General features: G+C 44.3%; 1 protein-coding gene across 1 annotated transcript in view; it reads right to left on the bottom strand.

Moving 5' to 3' along the window:
* Positions 1 to 16,897, bottom strand: part of MAP3K9 (mitogen-activated protein kinase kinase kinase 9) — a 101,738-nt gene that overhangs the window by 9,767 nt on the left and 75,074 nt on the right. The window contains 8 exon segments of the mRNA XM_049897951.1: positions 616 to 1,419; positions 2,607 to 2,719; positions 7,322 to 7,475; positions 8,598 to 8,703; positions 8,705 to 8,865; positions 10,885 to 11,125; positions 14,081 to 14,256; positions 15,228 to 15,376. Of these exon segments, the coding sequence (XP_049753908.1) occupies positions 616 to 1,419; positions 2,607 to 2,719; positions 7,322 to 7,475; positions 8,598 to 8,703; positions 8,705 to 8,865; positions 10,885 to 11,125; positions 14,081 to 14,256; positions 15,228 to 15,376 (1,904 nt within the window).

Genomic DNA, 16,897 nt, shown 5'->3' on the forward strand with positions numbered 1-16,897 from the left:
GTATATACATCCAGGATGCCCAGGAGTATCAGGTGTCGGGTGGAGAAGTGTACGCACATGTGTAGGAATTTATGCGGACACATATCCGGGTTTGAAGTCAGGTGGAAGTAAGGGGGTACATGTTGAAGGGTACGATGAATGGGCGGAAGCCTGCCTGATGAGTGTCTGTGCTAATGCTGTAATGAGAGGCAAGAGTCCAGCTATGTGGCAGAAAATACCCACCCTGTATCCTTCCTGGTAACTTCAGTATCCTCTTTAGGGAATAACCAGGAGCTGGACTCCAGCCATTCCTGTACCCTGAAGGCATTGCACTGCTTGAAGACCCAGAGCCTGAATATCTCACAGGATTCCTGGTTTTGATTCTTCCTAGAACCTGTCCATCTTCTTCCCACACCACAGGGAAAGACCCCCGAGACACAGGACGGAAAGAATTCAACCAGCCCTGGCTATCTCTCCCACCCCAGATCAATCAACCAAATGCTTGATTGGCCGAGTCTGAAGGAAGAATAGAGTTCATTCAAATCCAGAGGCAGAAAGAGGTAATGAGGTACCTGCAAGTATCTCTGCTCCCCCAGGAGGCACCAAGAAGGGAAAGAGGAAGAGGACAGGACTCACCTGCTCCAGGACTGGGGCTCAACCCATTGCTGGAGGGGCTTCTGCTGGCTAGAAGAGCCGCTGGCTTAAGGGCCCCATCAGAAGGAGTCCGCCGGTGACTATTTGGCTGTGTGGGGGCCGTAAGGGTGACGTGGGTGGGAGTCAAGGATTGGTTGGGGTCTTGCTTGAAACGCTCCACTCGGACATTGACCAGGGGATTGTGGGTACAGGCAGTCAGAGGTGGGGCCTCAACTGGGCTGATGGGCATCTCATACACCACGATCTCATCACTGTCAGAGCGCAGCAGGGAGCGGGTAGAGTTGCACTCAGAGATGGAGGAGAGAGAGAGCAGCGTTAGGGAGGCAGAAGGGTCACCTAGCAACAGCATGGGTTCTTCCTTCTTGAAGAGCTTTCGGGAGGGTGGGCTGGTACTCCGACGAGGACGGCTGGCCCTCTGAAAAAGACCCTCGCGCCTCTTCTTCTCCTCCCGGGCTGGTGGCTCAGGCTCTTCCGGGGGAAGTAGCTGGCACTTGCCGGCTTCCAGCAGATCAAATCCTAGGCCTGTGGCTGCAAGAACAGCCCCACAGCCAAGCAGAGCCACCTCACAGCGGCGGTGCTGGGTACCACCCCGCTTGAGGCTATTAGTTGGCGTCAGCTGAGGGGTACTGGTAGCTGAGTTGACTGGGGTGGGCTCCTCATGGACTCCATCACTGGAAGGGCCATCCCCATCCTCTCCACGAGGGAATGGGATACAGAGGTAGGACTGGTTGGGTGAATGCTGTAGACGACTCTCCCCACTCCTTGGGCCTTCGCTGTCCTCATCCTCTGTGAAGATGAAAGGAATGGAGGTGAAATAGAAAATGGGAATAAAGCAACAAGAATAAGATTCTGCTCCTTTCCCCCAACCCCAGGCCTCCTTGTTTAGTGCCAGGGATGCAAAGACCAAACAGTCTGATGGGTAGGTAGGATAAGGAACTGGGCATCAAACCTATAGGGCTTTACTCTCCACAGTCAACTCTGACCAGCATGGGGAAATCTCTCTCCATTCCAGAGCCTGTGTCTCTATTTGCAGAACAGAGGACTGCTAACTTGCTACTTCATTCCATAAGGATCCTCTACTGAAGATGGAAAAGAGGCCTAAAGAGTTGGGAGGCTTCCTAAACACAAAGAAGATAGGAGAGGCCTATACCACATCTCTAGGTTAAGGACTGGGTGTTCTGGAAAGGGATTGGGCACCATGTAGTGTAGTCCATTCTGGAGAAGCATTGTGAGCATTGGTGCACTTCTTTGGTTCCCTCCTGGAGAGAGACAGGGCCTCAGAATCCATAAGACCAAATGCAGTATGAGTTTCCCAGAACACTGGATGCAACAGAAACATTCCTAATTTTTTTGTACCTTAAAATTGGAAGGCCCTTGAATTTCTAGAATAATGACCTAGAAACTTGTTTTAAGACAAATCTCTTGCAAAAGATTAGAATCCCCTACATGAGTGAAGGCCATTCTACTCTACGGACTGAGCTATTAAAAAAAAAAAAATTTTGGACACCTACAGAGATAAGAGTACAGGGAGGGCCTGAAGAAGATCTTGCCCATGCAGTAATCACAGGGCAACACTGGAAAAGCTTCCTTGGAGGAAGGTTGCAGTGCCTCCTACCACCATTCCCAGCTTTGCTGACTGCCTACATTAAAATACAAGGAAACAAACCCAGAAAGAGGAAATGCCTGATTCACGGCCTCACCCTTCTGCACTCCTCTAGGGATACTATAACTGTCCTCTTGGGAATGAGGCCAAGGGCAGGCTCCAGGCAGCAGTAGGAAGAAAGTGTGATTTGGGAAAACTCAGTGAAATGGATGCAGGTTAAACTCAGAGGGAATTGGATAAAGGGGGCTAGGAGATGAATAAAAGAGATTACCACCATGAAATAGCATGAGGGATTCCTAAACAATCCCAAAGCTTAGCCAAGAATTCTCTGAGGGAGCAGGGAGAGAATCAAGACAATGGCGATACTTACCCATCTCCATAAGGCTGGTGAACCCTGGCAGGGCAGGGCTACTCCTTGGGCCCTTCCCCAGGTTGGGGGCACTGGATGACCACTGTTTGTATCCATCTACGAGAGACTTGAGGCTGAATAAGCAGAAATGGAGACACGTTAGAACTGGTTCCTTCCCTTACTCTATGCTCAGATCCATGGGTCTCTGGAAACATCTCTCCCCTTCTGCTCAATTATGCCAAAGCCCAAGAGGCTTGGAGTACAGGCAACAAATCCTATAGAGCCCACTCACTTTGTAAACAAAAATGCACATGCTCTAGGGAAAGAAAAGCGGTGGCATGACATCCAGTCCCTCACAAGCTGCTGCTATGGAAAGACCTGGTAGGCAGGCTGGCAAGCAGACAGAAAGAACCAGTACTGGCTGAGGTCTTGCCTGAGCTCATCTTAAGGGAAAGGCAATCAACCCACAGATGCTGAATACAACACATTAGAAATACTGCAATGCAAGTACCTGCAATGCAAAGCAAGCACTGAGCACCTGCAGAGATAGAGATGGGCCAGGCTACTCTACTTATACAACTTCTCAAGCTCTACTTCCAAGCGTATGGCATGCTTAGGCAACTTTCAAAGCCATCCACTTTTCAAAAACAAAAATCAACCAACAAAACTGCCTCTCAAGGCTGCACCAACCCAGTGCACTTTGGGACAGACCTGTGCAAGTTGTATGTAATATTGTATTTGATCCCTCCGCTTTGTCTCGGGGTGGAGAGGCGGTAGACAGGACCTTGCTTTCAAAACCCTGTAATCAGTTCATGCTGGCAAGCCGGTAACTCTCTGAGGATACAGACTGGGTGCCCCACACACTCAGATGGGGAATAATAGGGGAATAAGAGGCCCAGAAGCACTGGTCTTTTCCCTAGAGGATAGTGTAAGGGAAGCTTGAGTAATTTCTGGACAATGGCTGCCTTGGAGACACCAGGACTATAACCAGAAGTCGCTCTTTTGGGGGGGGGGTGGGGCTAGAAAGTACCATTCAACATTTTTACTGGGAGATGGAAGGACCAATTTTTTTCCCTAGCCTCAGAACTCTGTTTCAAGTACTATCAGAAATATCCATAAAATAAAGTACATTCCCACACCACTGGTTCTGACCAAAATCCAGAGCCAGAGATAAGAATATTGCTAAACTCATAGCCTGAGATTCCTAACTGAAAAGCTTGTAACATCACCTCCAGCTCTGGATCCCAGAAATCAATAATAGCAAAGTCGAAACCAGTGCTAAAAATCTAAGGGAAAATAGCCATGTATCATCTCCCTAAAACTAAGGGTACCAAGGGTATCCCAAAAAAGGGTTTGGCCAAAGAACGAGAAAAAGTGAGATCAACACAGGAATTTTCCCACGGTGCACAATGGTGCTGCTTAAAAAAACAAAACAAACAAACAAACAAGTCAGCACAGCCCTGGTAATGAGGCTTGATTCTAGGGGAGATGCTGTGAGAACGAGGAAATGGCAAGGGGACTACTATCAGCAGCACAGGTGATGAAAGGGTGAAGGTTAGACTCACCCCAAGTGGAAATGTGGAGATTCTGATGGGGTACTTAAACCATTAGCTTTCTCACGTCTCTGAGGGGATCTTCAATGAATAAAGAGAATCAGCAGCAGGCAACAGAGGACACATCCAGCACAGCCTCTCCCACAGCAGAATCCTCAAGGCTGGACTCTAGCTGTGCTGCCAGCCACCCTCCCCTTGCCTGGTCAGCAAAGCTCACACCATACAAGAATCTAACGAGATGGCCCTACTGGAGCTGCTACTGGCCCAGGACCTCCCGATCTGTGGGACAAAGGTCCCTGGGCAGCCACAGCATAATTGCAAGGGGCCTGTGACTTCATACACACCCCAACTCTGTACAGACGGTACTAAAGTGTCCAACAGATAGATATCTTTTTTTTAAAGGATGAAGATGCTATCAAGATTCACAAAACACAAATTCACTTAACATTACTGAATTCTAGATAGCTTTTTTTACTACATATTTTCTTCAGGCAACAGGTACTAAAAATAGAAATATTACCATACACCAACCAAACCAAACCCATTGCTGTGGAGTCAATTCGGACTCATATAGAGGTTCTAAAAAATTCCTGACATCAAAGAGGTCTTTGAGACTTTATTTCTTCAACAGGAATTGAGGATCACAAAAAATTTATATACTTCGAATTGCTTCAAAAGTTTGTGAGAGTGAATTTATATAGAGAGGAAGAAAATTGCACAGTTAAGACTTTGTAGCAAAATAAACTTATTTGATTACCAAAACAAACCAAAAAAACCTTTAAATGAAGCAGAGCCACAGAAACTATTGAAATCCATAGCCAGCCTGGTAAATCCTATGTGGAATCATACCAATGTCAGAAATATCAAAGGATTCTGGGTGGCTAAGTTTCTCAGACCTGGCTCAACCCCCTCCAGCCCATGGTTCAGAGGACAGACTGGGGGGGCTCTTGCTACTAGAGAACGTAGCATAGCAGAGCAATTTGCCATCTCCCAAGGGTTTAATCACTGAGTTCTCACATTGATTAGGTAGTTTGCTTTATATACCTAAATTTGCCATGCAAAAGTATTCAGTACTTTCTGAAGCCTGGCTTCAGTCAGTCAGACCTTTATGAACTCAATTGTTATCTTCACCTTCAGCTCAGATCTGACATGGGAAAATAGACTTGAACATGAAATCTTAGTATTTGAAGGATTACCTATACCAATCACAGGTTCAGGGCACCTGTGAGCAGGGATCTAAAGCCTGAAAGTCACCCTTGGAAGCTCTTTGGAAAATCACTCAAAAGGGCAGAGGTAGGGGGACTGCTTATCCTTACACTTAGAAAAGTCAAGAAACACTGACCTAGACTCTTACACCAGGAACATGAAGTATAAAACACTAGGTAAATTCTTTCAAGTATGAAAGAGAATTGCTAAAAAGCAGAGGATAATCATCATAGCTATTATTTACAATGCTTATGATGTGCTGGCCAATCTTCTAGGCACTTCATGAGCATGAATTTATTTAATCCTCACATCAACTCCATGGGATGGGCACTATGACTGTTCCCATTTTACAGATGAGGATACTGAGGCATAATATCACACAGCTAGGAAGGGTGGAGCCAGGATTTCACTGGCAGTCTGGTGTTGTATCTTCAATACTACCTGATGAGTGACTGGCCTATGAAGAACTGGGACTAGGGAGAATTTAACTCCTAGGCCACAAGTCCACAAGCAGGAAGACAAGCACATCCAAGGCACTAAGGTGTGCGTTGTGCTTTTCCCAAAGAGGGTGCTCACACGTGCCAGTGTGGCTATGGGGGGTGCTGAAAGAAGTACTAGTGGCCTTGGAGTTACATTCAACTGGAGTCCATGGTGGGTGCAAATGGTTAATACACACTCAGCTGCTAACCAAAAGGCTGGAAGTTCAAATCCACCCAGAAACTCCTTGGAAGAAATACTTGGCAATCTATTTCAAAAAAATCAGTCCTATAGAGCACAGTTCTAGTCTCGCATACATGGGGTCATCATGAGTCGAAACTGACTTGATGGCAACTGGTTACTGGCACTACCAGGGCTGGATTATTCTGCCTGACCCCGCTTCAGGATGAGACTCCTGTCAAGAGAGTCCTGTGATCCCTGTTCTTCTCCTTCCTCTGAATAGGTATTTTAAGAGCAAGAGGAAGATATGAGTAGAACACTCACACAGAACTTTTTATATTTGGTTAAAGCTGGACAATGAATAAGGAAGACTGAAAAAGAATTGATGCCTTTGAATTATGGTGTTGGTGAAGAATACTGAATATATCATGGACTGCCAAAAGAATGAACAAATCTGTCTTTGAAGAAATACAGCCAGAATGCTCCTTAGAAGCAAGGATGGCGAGCTTACATCTCACATGCTTTGGACATGTTGTCAGGAGGGATCAGTCCCTGGAAAAGGACATCACTCTTGGTAAAGTAGAAGGTCAGCAAAAAAGAGGAAAACCCTCAACAAGGTGGACTGACACAGTGGCTGCAACAATGGGCTCAAGCATAAAGATTGTGAGGATGGCACAGAACTGGGCAGTGTTTCGTCCTGTTGTGCATAGGGTCACTGAGTCAGAACTGACTCAACAGCACCTAACAACAACGTCTAGACTACTGAACAACTCCAGGGGTTGGCAAACTGTAGTTGGTGGGCCAAATCTTGCCCACTATATGTTTTTTTATTTTTATGGTAAATGTGTATGTACCAAAACATTTGCCATTTCAACATTCTTCACATGTACAATTTAGTGACATTAATCGTGTTCATCATAGGCTTACAATGAGTCAGAGTTGACTTGATGGAAATAGGTTTGGTTTTTTTGGGTCTTACACCATTATTCATTTCCAAAGTTTTACTGGAACACAGCCAGGTTCACTCATTGGCTGCTTTTGTGTTACAACAGGAGAGCTGATTAGACACATCAGAGACCATATGGCCCACAAAGCCTAAAATACTTACTATCTGGCCCTTTGTGGAAAAAACTTGCCTCCTATTCTAGGAAGTTCCAGGGAACAAGGAACTTGGAAAACTCTGTGGTAAAGATCAAGAAGCTTGTAATTTCTCAGAAAGCACTAAAACATACAACAGAGGAAAAGATGTTTTCTATCATATTTTTAAAATGATGCACCCATTTTTAAGTGAGAAAGAAATTCACATTATCTGGCTCTTACCCTTCATCTCCTGAGGGAAGTTCCTTCTGACCAAGTGTACTTGGCCCCCATGTCCGTCCCTTCTTCTTTGAGGTCCTCTTCTCCTCCTCCTCACCTTCCTCCTTCGGGACGACTGAGTTCCGGCCCCAGGTTTTGCTGCTTTCACCTGGTGTCACTGTGAATAACAAAGGTTGGATGGAGTCTGGAGAAGAGACAGACAGAGCCTCCCCCCAAACTAGCCTCTACTCCACTAAACACACGCACACATACTTGGAGCTTCAAGGAAGAAGTGAGACCTCATCAAAAACTCTGTGCCCGAGTAGAGCCTTCTAGAAAAGTAATAGAGTTCTCAGATACCAATTATTTAGCACTCTCAAAGTATACATGAAAAAATTTCCTCAATTCTCATAAGGCCAATGTAAAGCTGAAGCTTAGGCCAACCAGACGTCAGAGTTCCAAATAGATCTGACTTAAGGAACTTGTTGTGTTGGGTGAGATGGGGCAGTGGGAAGTGGGAAGAAAAGGAGGTAGAGGGAGAGATAAAGGGAAGAAAGATATGGACGTGCAGAACAAGTTTTGGGAAGAACGGACTAGAAAGAAAGAAAACAAGGAGTTCAAGTCTAAGGAGAAGGAAGTTAGGAGTAGGCAAAGTGGGCGAAGGAAGAACCTAGAGAAATATAATAGATAAGAGAGAAGGAATATTCCTCTCACACTGATACCTTACAGCAAGAACTGAAACCCAAGTGCCTCAGGGACCAGGCATGTATCATAAATGAGTGGAGTGAGCCGGTTACCAAAAAACAGGGAGTTGAGGGACTAAGGCAAAACACAGAATGTGTGGAGGCCATCATCAATTCCAGCCAACTGTGGCCACGTGGGAAAAAAAGCCCCACTGATTAGATTTTTTAAAAAAGCCAGAAATCCAGGTTTTTGGGTGAAATTTCTCTATTTTTTTTTTTTTTTCAACAAATTGGTCCAGATTTGGCCTACCATAAGGTATTTGGCAGAAGCTAAAAAATTTAGCTTCTCCTTAGAAGCTAAACTTTGCAAAGCCCTTCCGTGGGAAGCATGGACAAAAGAAAAACAATAATGCCCCAAATACGGCAGAGAGCACGCAAGGTCCCCAAGCCAGGGTGCCAACCTGGGTCTACATCACACGCCAGCGTCCAAATCACTCTGTAATTCACTAAAGAGACTATGGATACCCACAAACTGGTATCTGACTAAGAGTAAAAGGTACAGGAGCAAGTAGTAAAGTTAATAGAGAGACAAGGGGGAGGGCTAAGGATTTGCGTACATATGTGCATGTATATACACATTGTCCAGGTGAGGTGGCAGAAGTTATGGATGGAGCAAGCCTGGACCAGTCGGTGGCTGGATAGAGCAGGGGACAGGTGCCCCTGGTAGGTTCTGGCCCCAGCTAATTTGGGAAACAGTCTCACACTGGATGGCTCGAAGGCGAGGAATGATGGTGGGGCTTGCAGGAGGACTGGAGCGGTTGTTGATCAGACTCTTCCTTTTATCCATGGTTGGGGAGGCCTGCACTGTGAACTTGTGCTGGAAATCTGCTTGGGAAAAGACAAACACATGTGTGTGCATTAGAATTTTCTCATAGGAGACTGACATTGCCTGGAATGCCTGAGGGACAGACTCCGGTTTCCTGAAAAGCTCATTGTTCACATCTGGGAAATGTTCTCTTTTTCCCAAAGGGGCATGGAAGATGCAGGTATGGAAAGATGGAAAATTCCTTATCTGAGTGAACTTTATTACACAGTCTTCATCAAGCTGTCTCTATAATGTACATACGTACAGCAATGACATATTTAGAATCGTCTTTTAGAACATAAAACCTTGTTGATTATTCTAAAAAAATTTAACTTAAAATTCTCTATTTCATATAATCTATTACGACATGCCCCTTTTTGGAGAAACCAAAATAGGGAAAAGATGCTTCTCACTAAAAGTGGACAGAGTGAGTTATTAAGAACTAGCCTTGGTGAGAATGTAGGGAAGGGAAGGAGAAGGGCAAATAGCCCAAATTCTGAAGTATTCCAAAGGTACATGCATAAAGAATGTAGAACTTAAAGTCAGTAAACCGGGGTTTATGTTCGGCTCTGAAATTTCTGAGTTTCAGTTTCCTTGTCTGTCAAACAGGTATAACAAACAGCTGCTTGTCTGCACCTAGGTCTCCTCATTAGAGGAGTCCCTGGGTGGTGCAAATGGTTAAGTGCTCACTACTAACCAAAAGGTTGGCAGTTTGAACCCACCCAGAGGTGCCTGGGAAGACAGGCCTTGTGATCTGCTTCTGAAAGGCCATAACCCACAACCCTAAAAATCCTATGGAGTAGTTCTACTCTGCAACACATGGGGTCGCCATGAGTCAGAATCAACTCAACAGCAACAAACAACTCCTCCTCACTAGACTGTGTACTCTCTGAAGGTGGGAACTACAGTTTTTCTCTATCCCAGAACCCAGCAGTAATCTGGGCACACGCTAGATGCTCAAGAGGTGCTTAAAGATTCCAGGTAGTCTGAAAAGAAAAAAACAGGCAACAAGGAAACCAGTGAACATGAACACATTCATTCAATTTCACTGAATTAATTCCCTTATCTGTACTTAAGCCACCATCCTAGTGCTCAAAATCACCCACTGCTACAGGGTCGCTATGAGTTTGGTTTTTACTGCTCCTATTTTGCTATTTAGAAATCCTTGTGGCATAGTGGTTAAGAGCTACGGCTGCCAGCCAAAAGGCTGGCAGTTCAAATCCACCAGGCGTTCCTTGTAAACCCTATGAGGCAGTGCTATTCTGTCCTGTAGGGTTGCTATGAGTCGGAATTGACTTGACAGCAACGAGTTTATTATGCTATGTCCTTTTGGTTCATTATACTTCTGATAAACTTGCTTATCAGGGTTAGGGTTAGGGTTACAGAATCAGGACACATCTGAATGCTTTTATCTACATAAACACACACTTGAGCACTCACCTACTTCAATGCGTACACCATACATGCAATGATTCTAATCGACAGTTTCCTATTTCTCCCTCGGCATTGTCCCAAGGCTGTATATATGATAAATGTACCTTTCATCAGACAGTGTGTTTCTAAAAGGTTAGGTGTAAATCAAATTCTTATAAATTTAACCTAATCTCAACTACACTCAGAGAACTGATTATTTAAAGGAATCGTGAGATTGGTTATTTTTCAGAGCCAAGATTTTTCTTGTCTCATACATACACACACTTAGTCTGGGAAAAAAAATTTTTTTTCCAATTACATGTTTCCCTTTCCAAGTTTCCTAAAGTGTGAAATGTCCCCATATGAGTGAGCATGCTCCAAGCAGCCTGGACCCTGCTTGCCTGCTCTGTCTTCATTTCATACTCTGCGTTCAGTCATACTCAACGAAGCCCTAAAGTGGGGCAGACTTTCAGCAGACCACTGTCCTTCCACTGAATGGAATGGCTCATTTCAAACCAGCGCCATTACTGAGGTTTCCAAGCTCAATCCCCAGCTCCCACGCGCCCCCTGCCACTGCTCCCTGACCAGGCTCTGTTTTCATTTCCCAGCAGGCCCGGGCCACTCACCCGAAGGGAGGCTGATGCGGTTGCCGTCCTTGAGCTTCAGCCGGCTCTTCCTGAATTTGCCCTTGCGTTTCTTCACCCGGGGCTTCTCCTGGCACAGCTGGTGGATGATGATGTTGAGCTCCCGTTCCAGAATGTCGATCTCCCGCTCAGCCAGCTCCTGCTCCCGGCGCCGCAGCAGCTCCTCCTGGTTCTTCTGCTGCAGTGCTGCCCGCGTCAGCTCCTCCTCCCAGGTGCGGAGCTCCTGTGGGCAAGGTGGGAGCCACCGGAGGGAAGAGTGGGGCAATAAGCACAGAGGGGTCCTGGGGGTAAGGCCTGAGAGACTGGAGGGTAAGTGCTCATGGCAACCTGGAGAGCTGGTTAGGCCCCAAAGAGCATCTATGCTGCTACCCCCATACTCCAAGTCCCCGGCGGAGACAGCAAGCCCAATACCTAGTTAATGGTAAGTGAACACCTGAATACCCTGTATGATGGGGAAAGGAAGGCTCAGAACAGCCATGCTGAGGATACAGCCAGAGTAGCTAAAGCCACAGGCCCTACAGAGGGCAATTGGGAGCTCCCAGTCACTTCCTGAATCTTGTTTAAAATTGCTTGTGCTTGGGAAATATAATCATGTTTTTGAATCTTACAGACCTGGTTCTATTGTAATTTGTTACATTATATGAAGTATTTTTTTTTTATACCAGAGTCAACTGGTACAAAGTAGGTACTCCATAGTTGTTGAATAACTGTTGAATCAATAAATAAATGAATGAGAAATAAGCAGACAAGGAGATATAAGACAATTATTATCAGTGCAAACCTTCTCTATGGGAATACAGATTCATTGCAAGTTCCTGAAAGTCGAGCTTAACTTTCCAGTTTTTCCTTCTTTGAAGAAATAAGCCCCAAGAAAATGAACTGGTATGTGCCCTCGAAGTCCTTGCCTTCCCTGTCCACTATTTTGCTTTCACCATCAGCATAAAGATTATTCCTAACTGGTTGATTTTGCAGCTAAATGGAAAAGCTGCAAAGTTCAAGTTAATTTCAAGCTTCCTAAGTCCTTCTCTTCCATAAGCTCACGTCCAAGGGATTGTGGATCTCAGCCCCTTTCTTCAAGGGGACTTGAACTCTAGCCCAGACACCAATCCACCCTCACAATACCTAGAAGCAGTAGATTGAGCCAACCTGAAGAATTAGCTGAATCTTATGCTAAACCAGGATACTTTTGGAGTACTCACCTATGGGATCACATACCCAGAGGACTCTCAAACATGGTAAGACTCCTACTTGTAAAACACCTATGTGAGGGTCAACTATATAGTATGCAAATCACATCTCCCATATACAGAATGATTCAAGAGGAATCTCTATGTAGAGAAATCTCATCATACATCTTACCCTTTGCCCAACTACAGGCCTTATAAAGGAGAGGTATCATAGTACAGTGGCTAAAAACAAAGGTTTTGGTGCAAACTGCCTGAATTCAGGTCCCAGCTTTGCCATCTTTAACTGTGTGGTCTTGGCCATCATGTTATATATGATGTATATAGGGTTGTATTACATAAGACAATTATTACCTTACAGGACTACAAAGGACAATTCATATGAATTACTTAGAACATGTCATATACTACATGCTCCATAAATACTACCTATTAGAGCTCGGCAACTAAGCAAAAGTTGGCAATTCAAATCCACCAGCTGCTCCTTGGAAACCCTCTGGGGCAGTTCTACTCTATCCTATAGGGTCACTATGAGTCAGAACTAACTCAACAGCAGTGGGTTTTGGTTTTGGATTAGGAGAATGAGTTTGATTTTTTTTCTAGTAACTACTTATTGACAAACTCCAACTCTTCTCTTCCTTACTTTCTGGTATCCCTACAATTTCATCAATCAAAAGAAAGGTAAGCAAAAGTCAGTGATTCGGCAATTTAAGAAAAAACCAGCAACTATGAGGGTTCTTCTAGGTGGAATAGCATTAGTGATAGGAACAGTCTCTGAATCATTCTGGTCAATGGTCAGTGTAGGTCCACCCACCCACCCATTCATCATAAGCTCAATTCTGTGATTTGCTGAACAGAACTGTGTTTAGGATTGCTGTTGCATAAGAAGAATTTAATTTCTCCAAATCAGGTACAGAAATGGTTATTAAGTCATTTGGCTAGGGGAACAACAATGTGTACTGGAACGAATATAGGTTTTAGAATCAGAAGGCCAAGCTTGGAGGCTCTGCTTCCCACGTACTAGTGATGTGACTTTAGACAAGGCACTGACCCTCAGCTCTGAGATGGAAAGGATAATCGCACCTGCCCTATGTATTGGCAGCAGGGGCCATAATGCTCAGATAAGACCTTTCAAGTGAAAACCATAAACCATATACAATACCAAAAAGCCATATATAATTTTAGCTTCTATTATTACCATATTGCTATTAACTTTCCAAATTCCCATAGTGGGAAGAAGAGAAAGAAGAAGCGAACCATTCTATGAGGACATCCTCATGGCCCTAGCCACCCCTGCAGCCCCTGTATAACTACTTGTGATTACCTTCACCTGTGTGGACACCGATGCTAGTTAGACAACAAGGGAGCAGAAAAGGGTCATTTAGGGAATGACCACTGAAACAAAAAGGCAGATTTCTGGTAGGCCAGGAGCCTCTGAACTCCCCACTTGGTTTGGGTTTGGAGCCCTTTTCATAAGAATATGAGAAATGCCATAACACTTTCAGACCCATGGTATTTCCACCCCATATTCTGTTTCTGATTCTGATATCCAAGACACTGGCAGGATGTCATAACTATCCTCCTCAATGTTAACGTGGTCCTATATTTAGTTCACTTCCTTCTAGCAGGCCACTGTAGAGGCACGAAACCTTTCTTGAACCTTCCTGAATTTTTACTGGTAAATCCCAAATAGTGCTCTTTCTCAGGTTTAGACAATTAGTTAGATACTCTGTAGGGGAGAGCTGGGCTCATGACTCCCCCTTCTTATTCCTGCCACATCCCAAAAAGAAAGAAAAAGTCTCTACCATTTCAGGTCACACCTGAGGCCTGGAGAACTCTCTCCACATAAAGCCTAGAAGGAAGGAGCTGCCTTGTTATATCAAACCATGCACAAAGGTGGTAGCGTTGGAATCAGGGTGGTCAGGCAGATGTAGTCCAGAGGCCTCAAGGGCAGAAAATCCACTGACTGAATGCATGCTTTTTTTTTTTTTTACCTTTTCTTTAGCCCTGAGTTGGTCAAACATCTCCTGAATCTCATGTTTCCAGTCATCCTGCAGGCAGTGGAAGGAATCCTTGGGCATTTCAAAGAAGCCAGACTCCTCTATTGTAGTTAGCTGGTCCAGGATATTTGTGAAAGATGGTCGTGAATGGGGATCAGGATTCCAGCAGTCTGAATGGAACACATGAGTAGACAGAAAGCATGAATGGACAGAGGCAAATCTAAGAGCTAGAATATTCAGTGATGCCATTTACCATAAAACTTCATTTCTCCTTTCAAAGCAGAGATTAGAATTTAGAGAACTCCAAACAGGGCTCAGAAGTAAAGCAAGAGCTCAACATGGCAATCATAAGAGTGAAATGGGAAATAAAATGCAGCAGTCCCAGCACCCATCCAATCCTGACTGTCAATTAAGTGTAAGAAAAGCAAACCCAAGGAGTCTTCACTACTACAATTTACCATGTTACTATATGGCTCTATGTGATTCCAGTGCTGACAATGGGTAATGATGCCCTGGGCCTCAATTTCCCATGAATAAATGCCCTACTCTTCCCCACCTCAATTAGATGACGTAAAGACAAGCATAAAAAACACTAGAATGGGAGTCAGAAAAAGTGAGTTCTATCTAATCCCAGCTTGGCCACTAACTAGTGGGGTGACCACCTAACCACTTCTCTTGGTTTTAGATTTCTTACTTACAAAATGATGAGATTTGACTAGATAACTTTTTGGAGTTCCTTTCTTCACAGATGTTCTTCATTTTTATGTATGAGCTATTCAGAGGTCTGATATAAACACTGCTATAGGTCTTATTCTATATTAAATACAGAATAAGAAGCACTGAACATTAGGCCTTAGCTACTATGCTAACTTCTACAGCTACTGAAGACTGACAGAAGAAACATCCGTGACACATCAAGCTAGCAGGATGCTGACATTATCTTACAGTCAACAGTGAAATTGGAAATAAAATACAGCAGTCCCTGCACCTATCCAATCCTGACTATTAATTAAATATAAGCCCAAATGCTGCCTCCCTGGGTGACTAATACTTTATCTCCTCTTTCAGTAATTGATCCTATAGGAATTGGTCAAAATCTACCAAGTGCTATCCCAGTTTTGCTCAGGCCAGGGTCACTTACCTTCCATGAGTCTGGCAAAAGGTTCTGGGCATGTAGACGGAATAGGAAGGGCGAGTTTGTTCATGGCTACTCCATAAGCTACTGCTAAGCCATCGATTCCTCGGAAGGGCACCTCACCAGTGAGCAGCTCCCAAAGCAGCACCCCATAGCTGAGGAGAAGACAAACCACATAATAAGCCATAGCAACAACGTCACTGAAATATGTAATAGCTCATGAAGCTCTGCTGAGCATCTCACGTTCTCCCCAACACATACGGTGACTAATGCAGTAGATGCATTGATGTAATATAAAACGGAGGCAGTAGTGGTTCAGTGGTAGAGTTCTCGTCTTCCATGTGGGAGACCTGGGTTCAATTCCTGCCCAAAGGACCTCATGTGCAGCCACCACCTAGCTGTCAGTGGAGGCTTGCGTGTTGCTGTGATGCTGAACAGGTTTCAGCAGAGCTTCCACATTAAGATGGTCTAGGAAGAAAGTCCTGGCAATCTACTTCTGAAAATCAGTCAATGAAAACTCTATGGATCACAACAGTCCAATCAGCAACCGATCATGAGGATGGCACAGGACCGAACAGCCTTTTGTTCCACTGTATGTGGGGTCGCCATAAGTAAGGGGCCGACTTGACAGCAACTAACAACAACATGTAACCTACTAGCTAAAAGCAAAAACTCTGGAGTCAAGCACACTTCGTTTCAATGCCTTGTTCCATCATTTTCTAGCTATGTGAACCTGGGCAAGTTACTACATCTCTCCAAGCCTCAAATTCCTCATCTGTAAAGTGTAGACAACACTACCAGTCTCACAAGGCTTTCAGGGAATTAAATGAGCTCCTAAAGCATTGGGAACAAGGGAAATGTTCAATGGCTACAGCTATTTTGTTTTTGTTATTAGTAATAAACTGAAAGAAGAGGCAGCTTCCCAATTATAAAGTTTTGAGAAACTTCAGCTTTAGTCACAAATGCTTATTTTCTTTAGCAGAAAAGCATACAGTTTACCACCTAGAATGAGCAGATTTTGCTCCTGTAAAAGATTTTCAAATGTTCACTACGTTGAATAGATACCTGTACATAGATCAGTGCTAATGAGCCCTTAACAGAGACCTCCGTCTAATTGAAAGGGGAAAGTTTCGCAGGGTAGACAGTATCAGTAGCAGAGAGCAGCGTGGCCACTGTGAGAGCCTCAGTATTCCCTCGCTATCTTTCAAGTCCACATAAAGAATTTCTTTTCCACATCCTGTCAGTCAGAGAATGGGAAGTACAAAGCTTAGTGGAATAATTATTCTACAAATTCATAATCAGAATTGGGCAAACATCATGTAGCGTTCAATCCTTTCAGGAATCAGCCAGGATAAGAGACCACAGGTTATGAACAGTCAGAAGAGTGACTCTCCTTGTATTTTCAACTCAAACCCTAAATGGCTTATAATACTCATCAGTAGTTTCCAACCAGCAACAAAGGTCATATTAATTTAAAAATAATAATAAACCCAGCATGTATGTATCATGGTACCTTGTATGCACAGGATGCTAAAGCCCTTTGCAAACATCATCTTTAACGTCTATAACAAACTGTCAGATAAGTATCATCATCATTTTGAAGATGACAAAATCAAGTCTTAGATAGGTTTGGCAGCACATATTAAGGGCAAACACAGAGTGGGTCATGGTGGACC

This window comes from Elephas maximus, chromosome 10, assembly GCF_024166365.1.
Source record: "Elephas maximus indicus isolate mEleMax1 chromosome 10, mEleMax1 primary haplotype, whole genome shotgun sequence".
Classification (NCBI taxonomy): Eukaryota; Metazoa; Chordata; class Mammalia; order Proboscidea; family Elephantidae; genus Elephas; species Elephas maximus.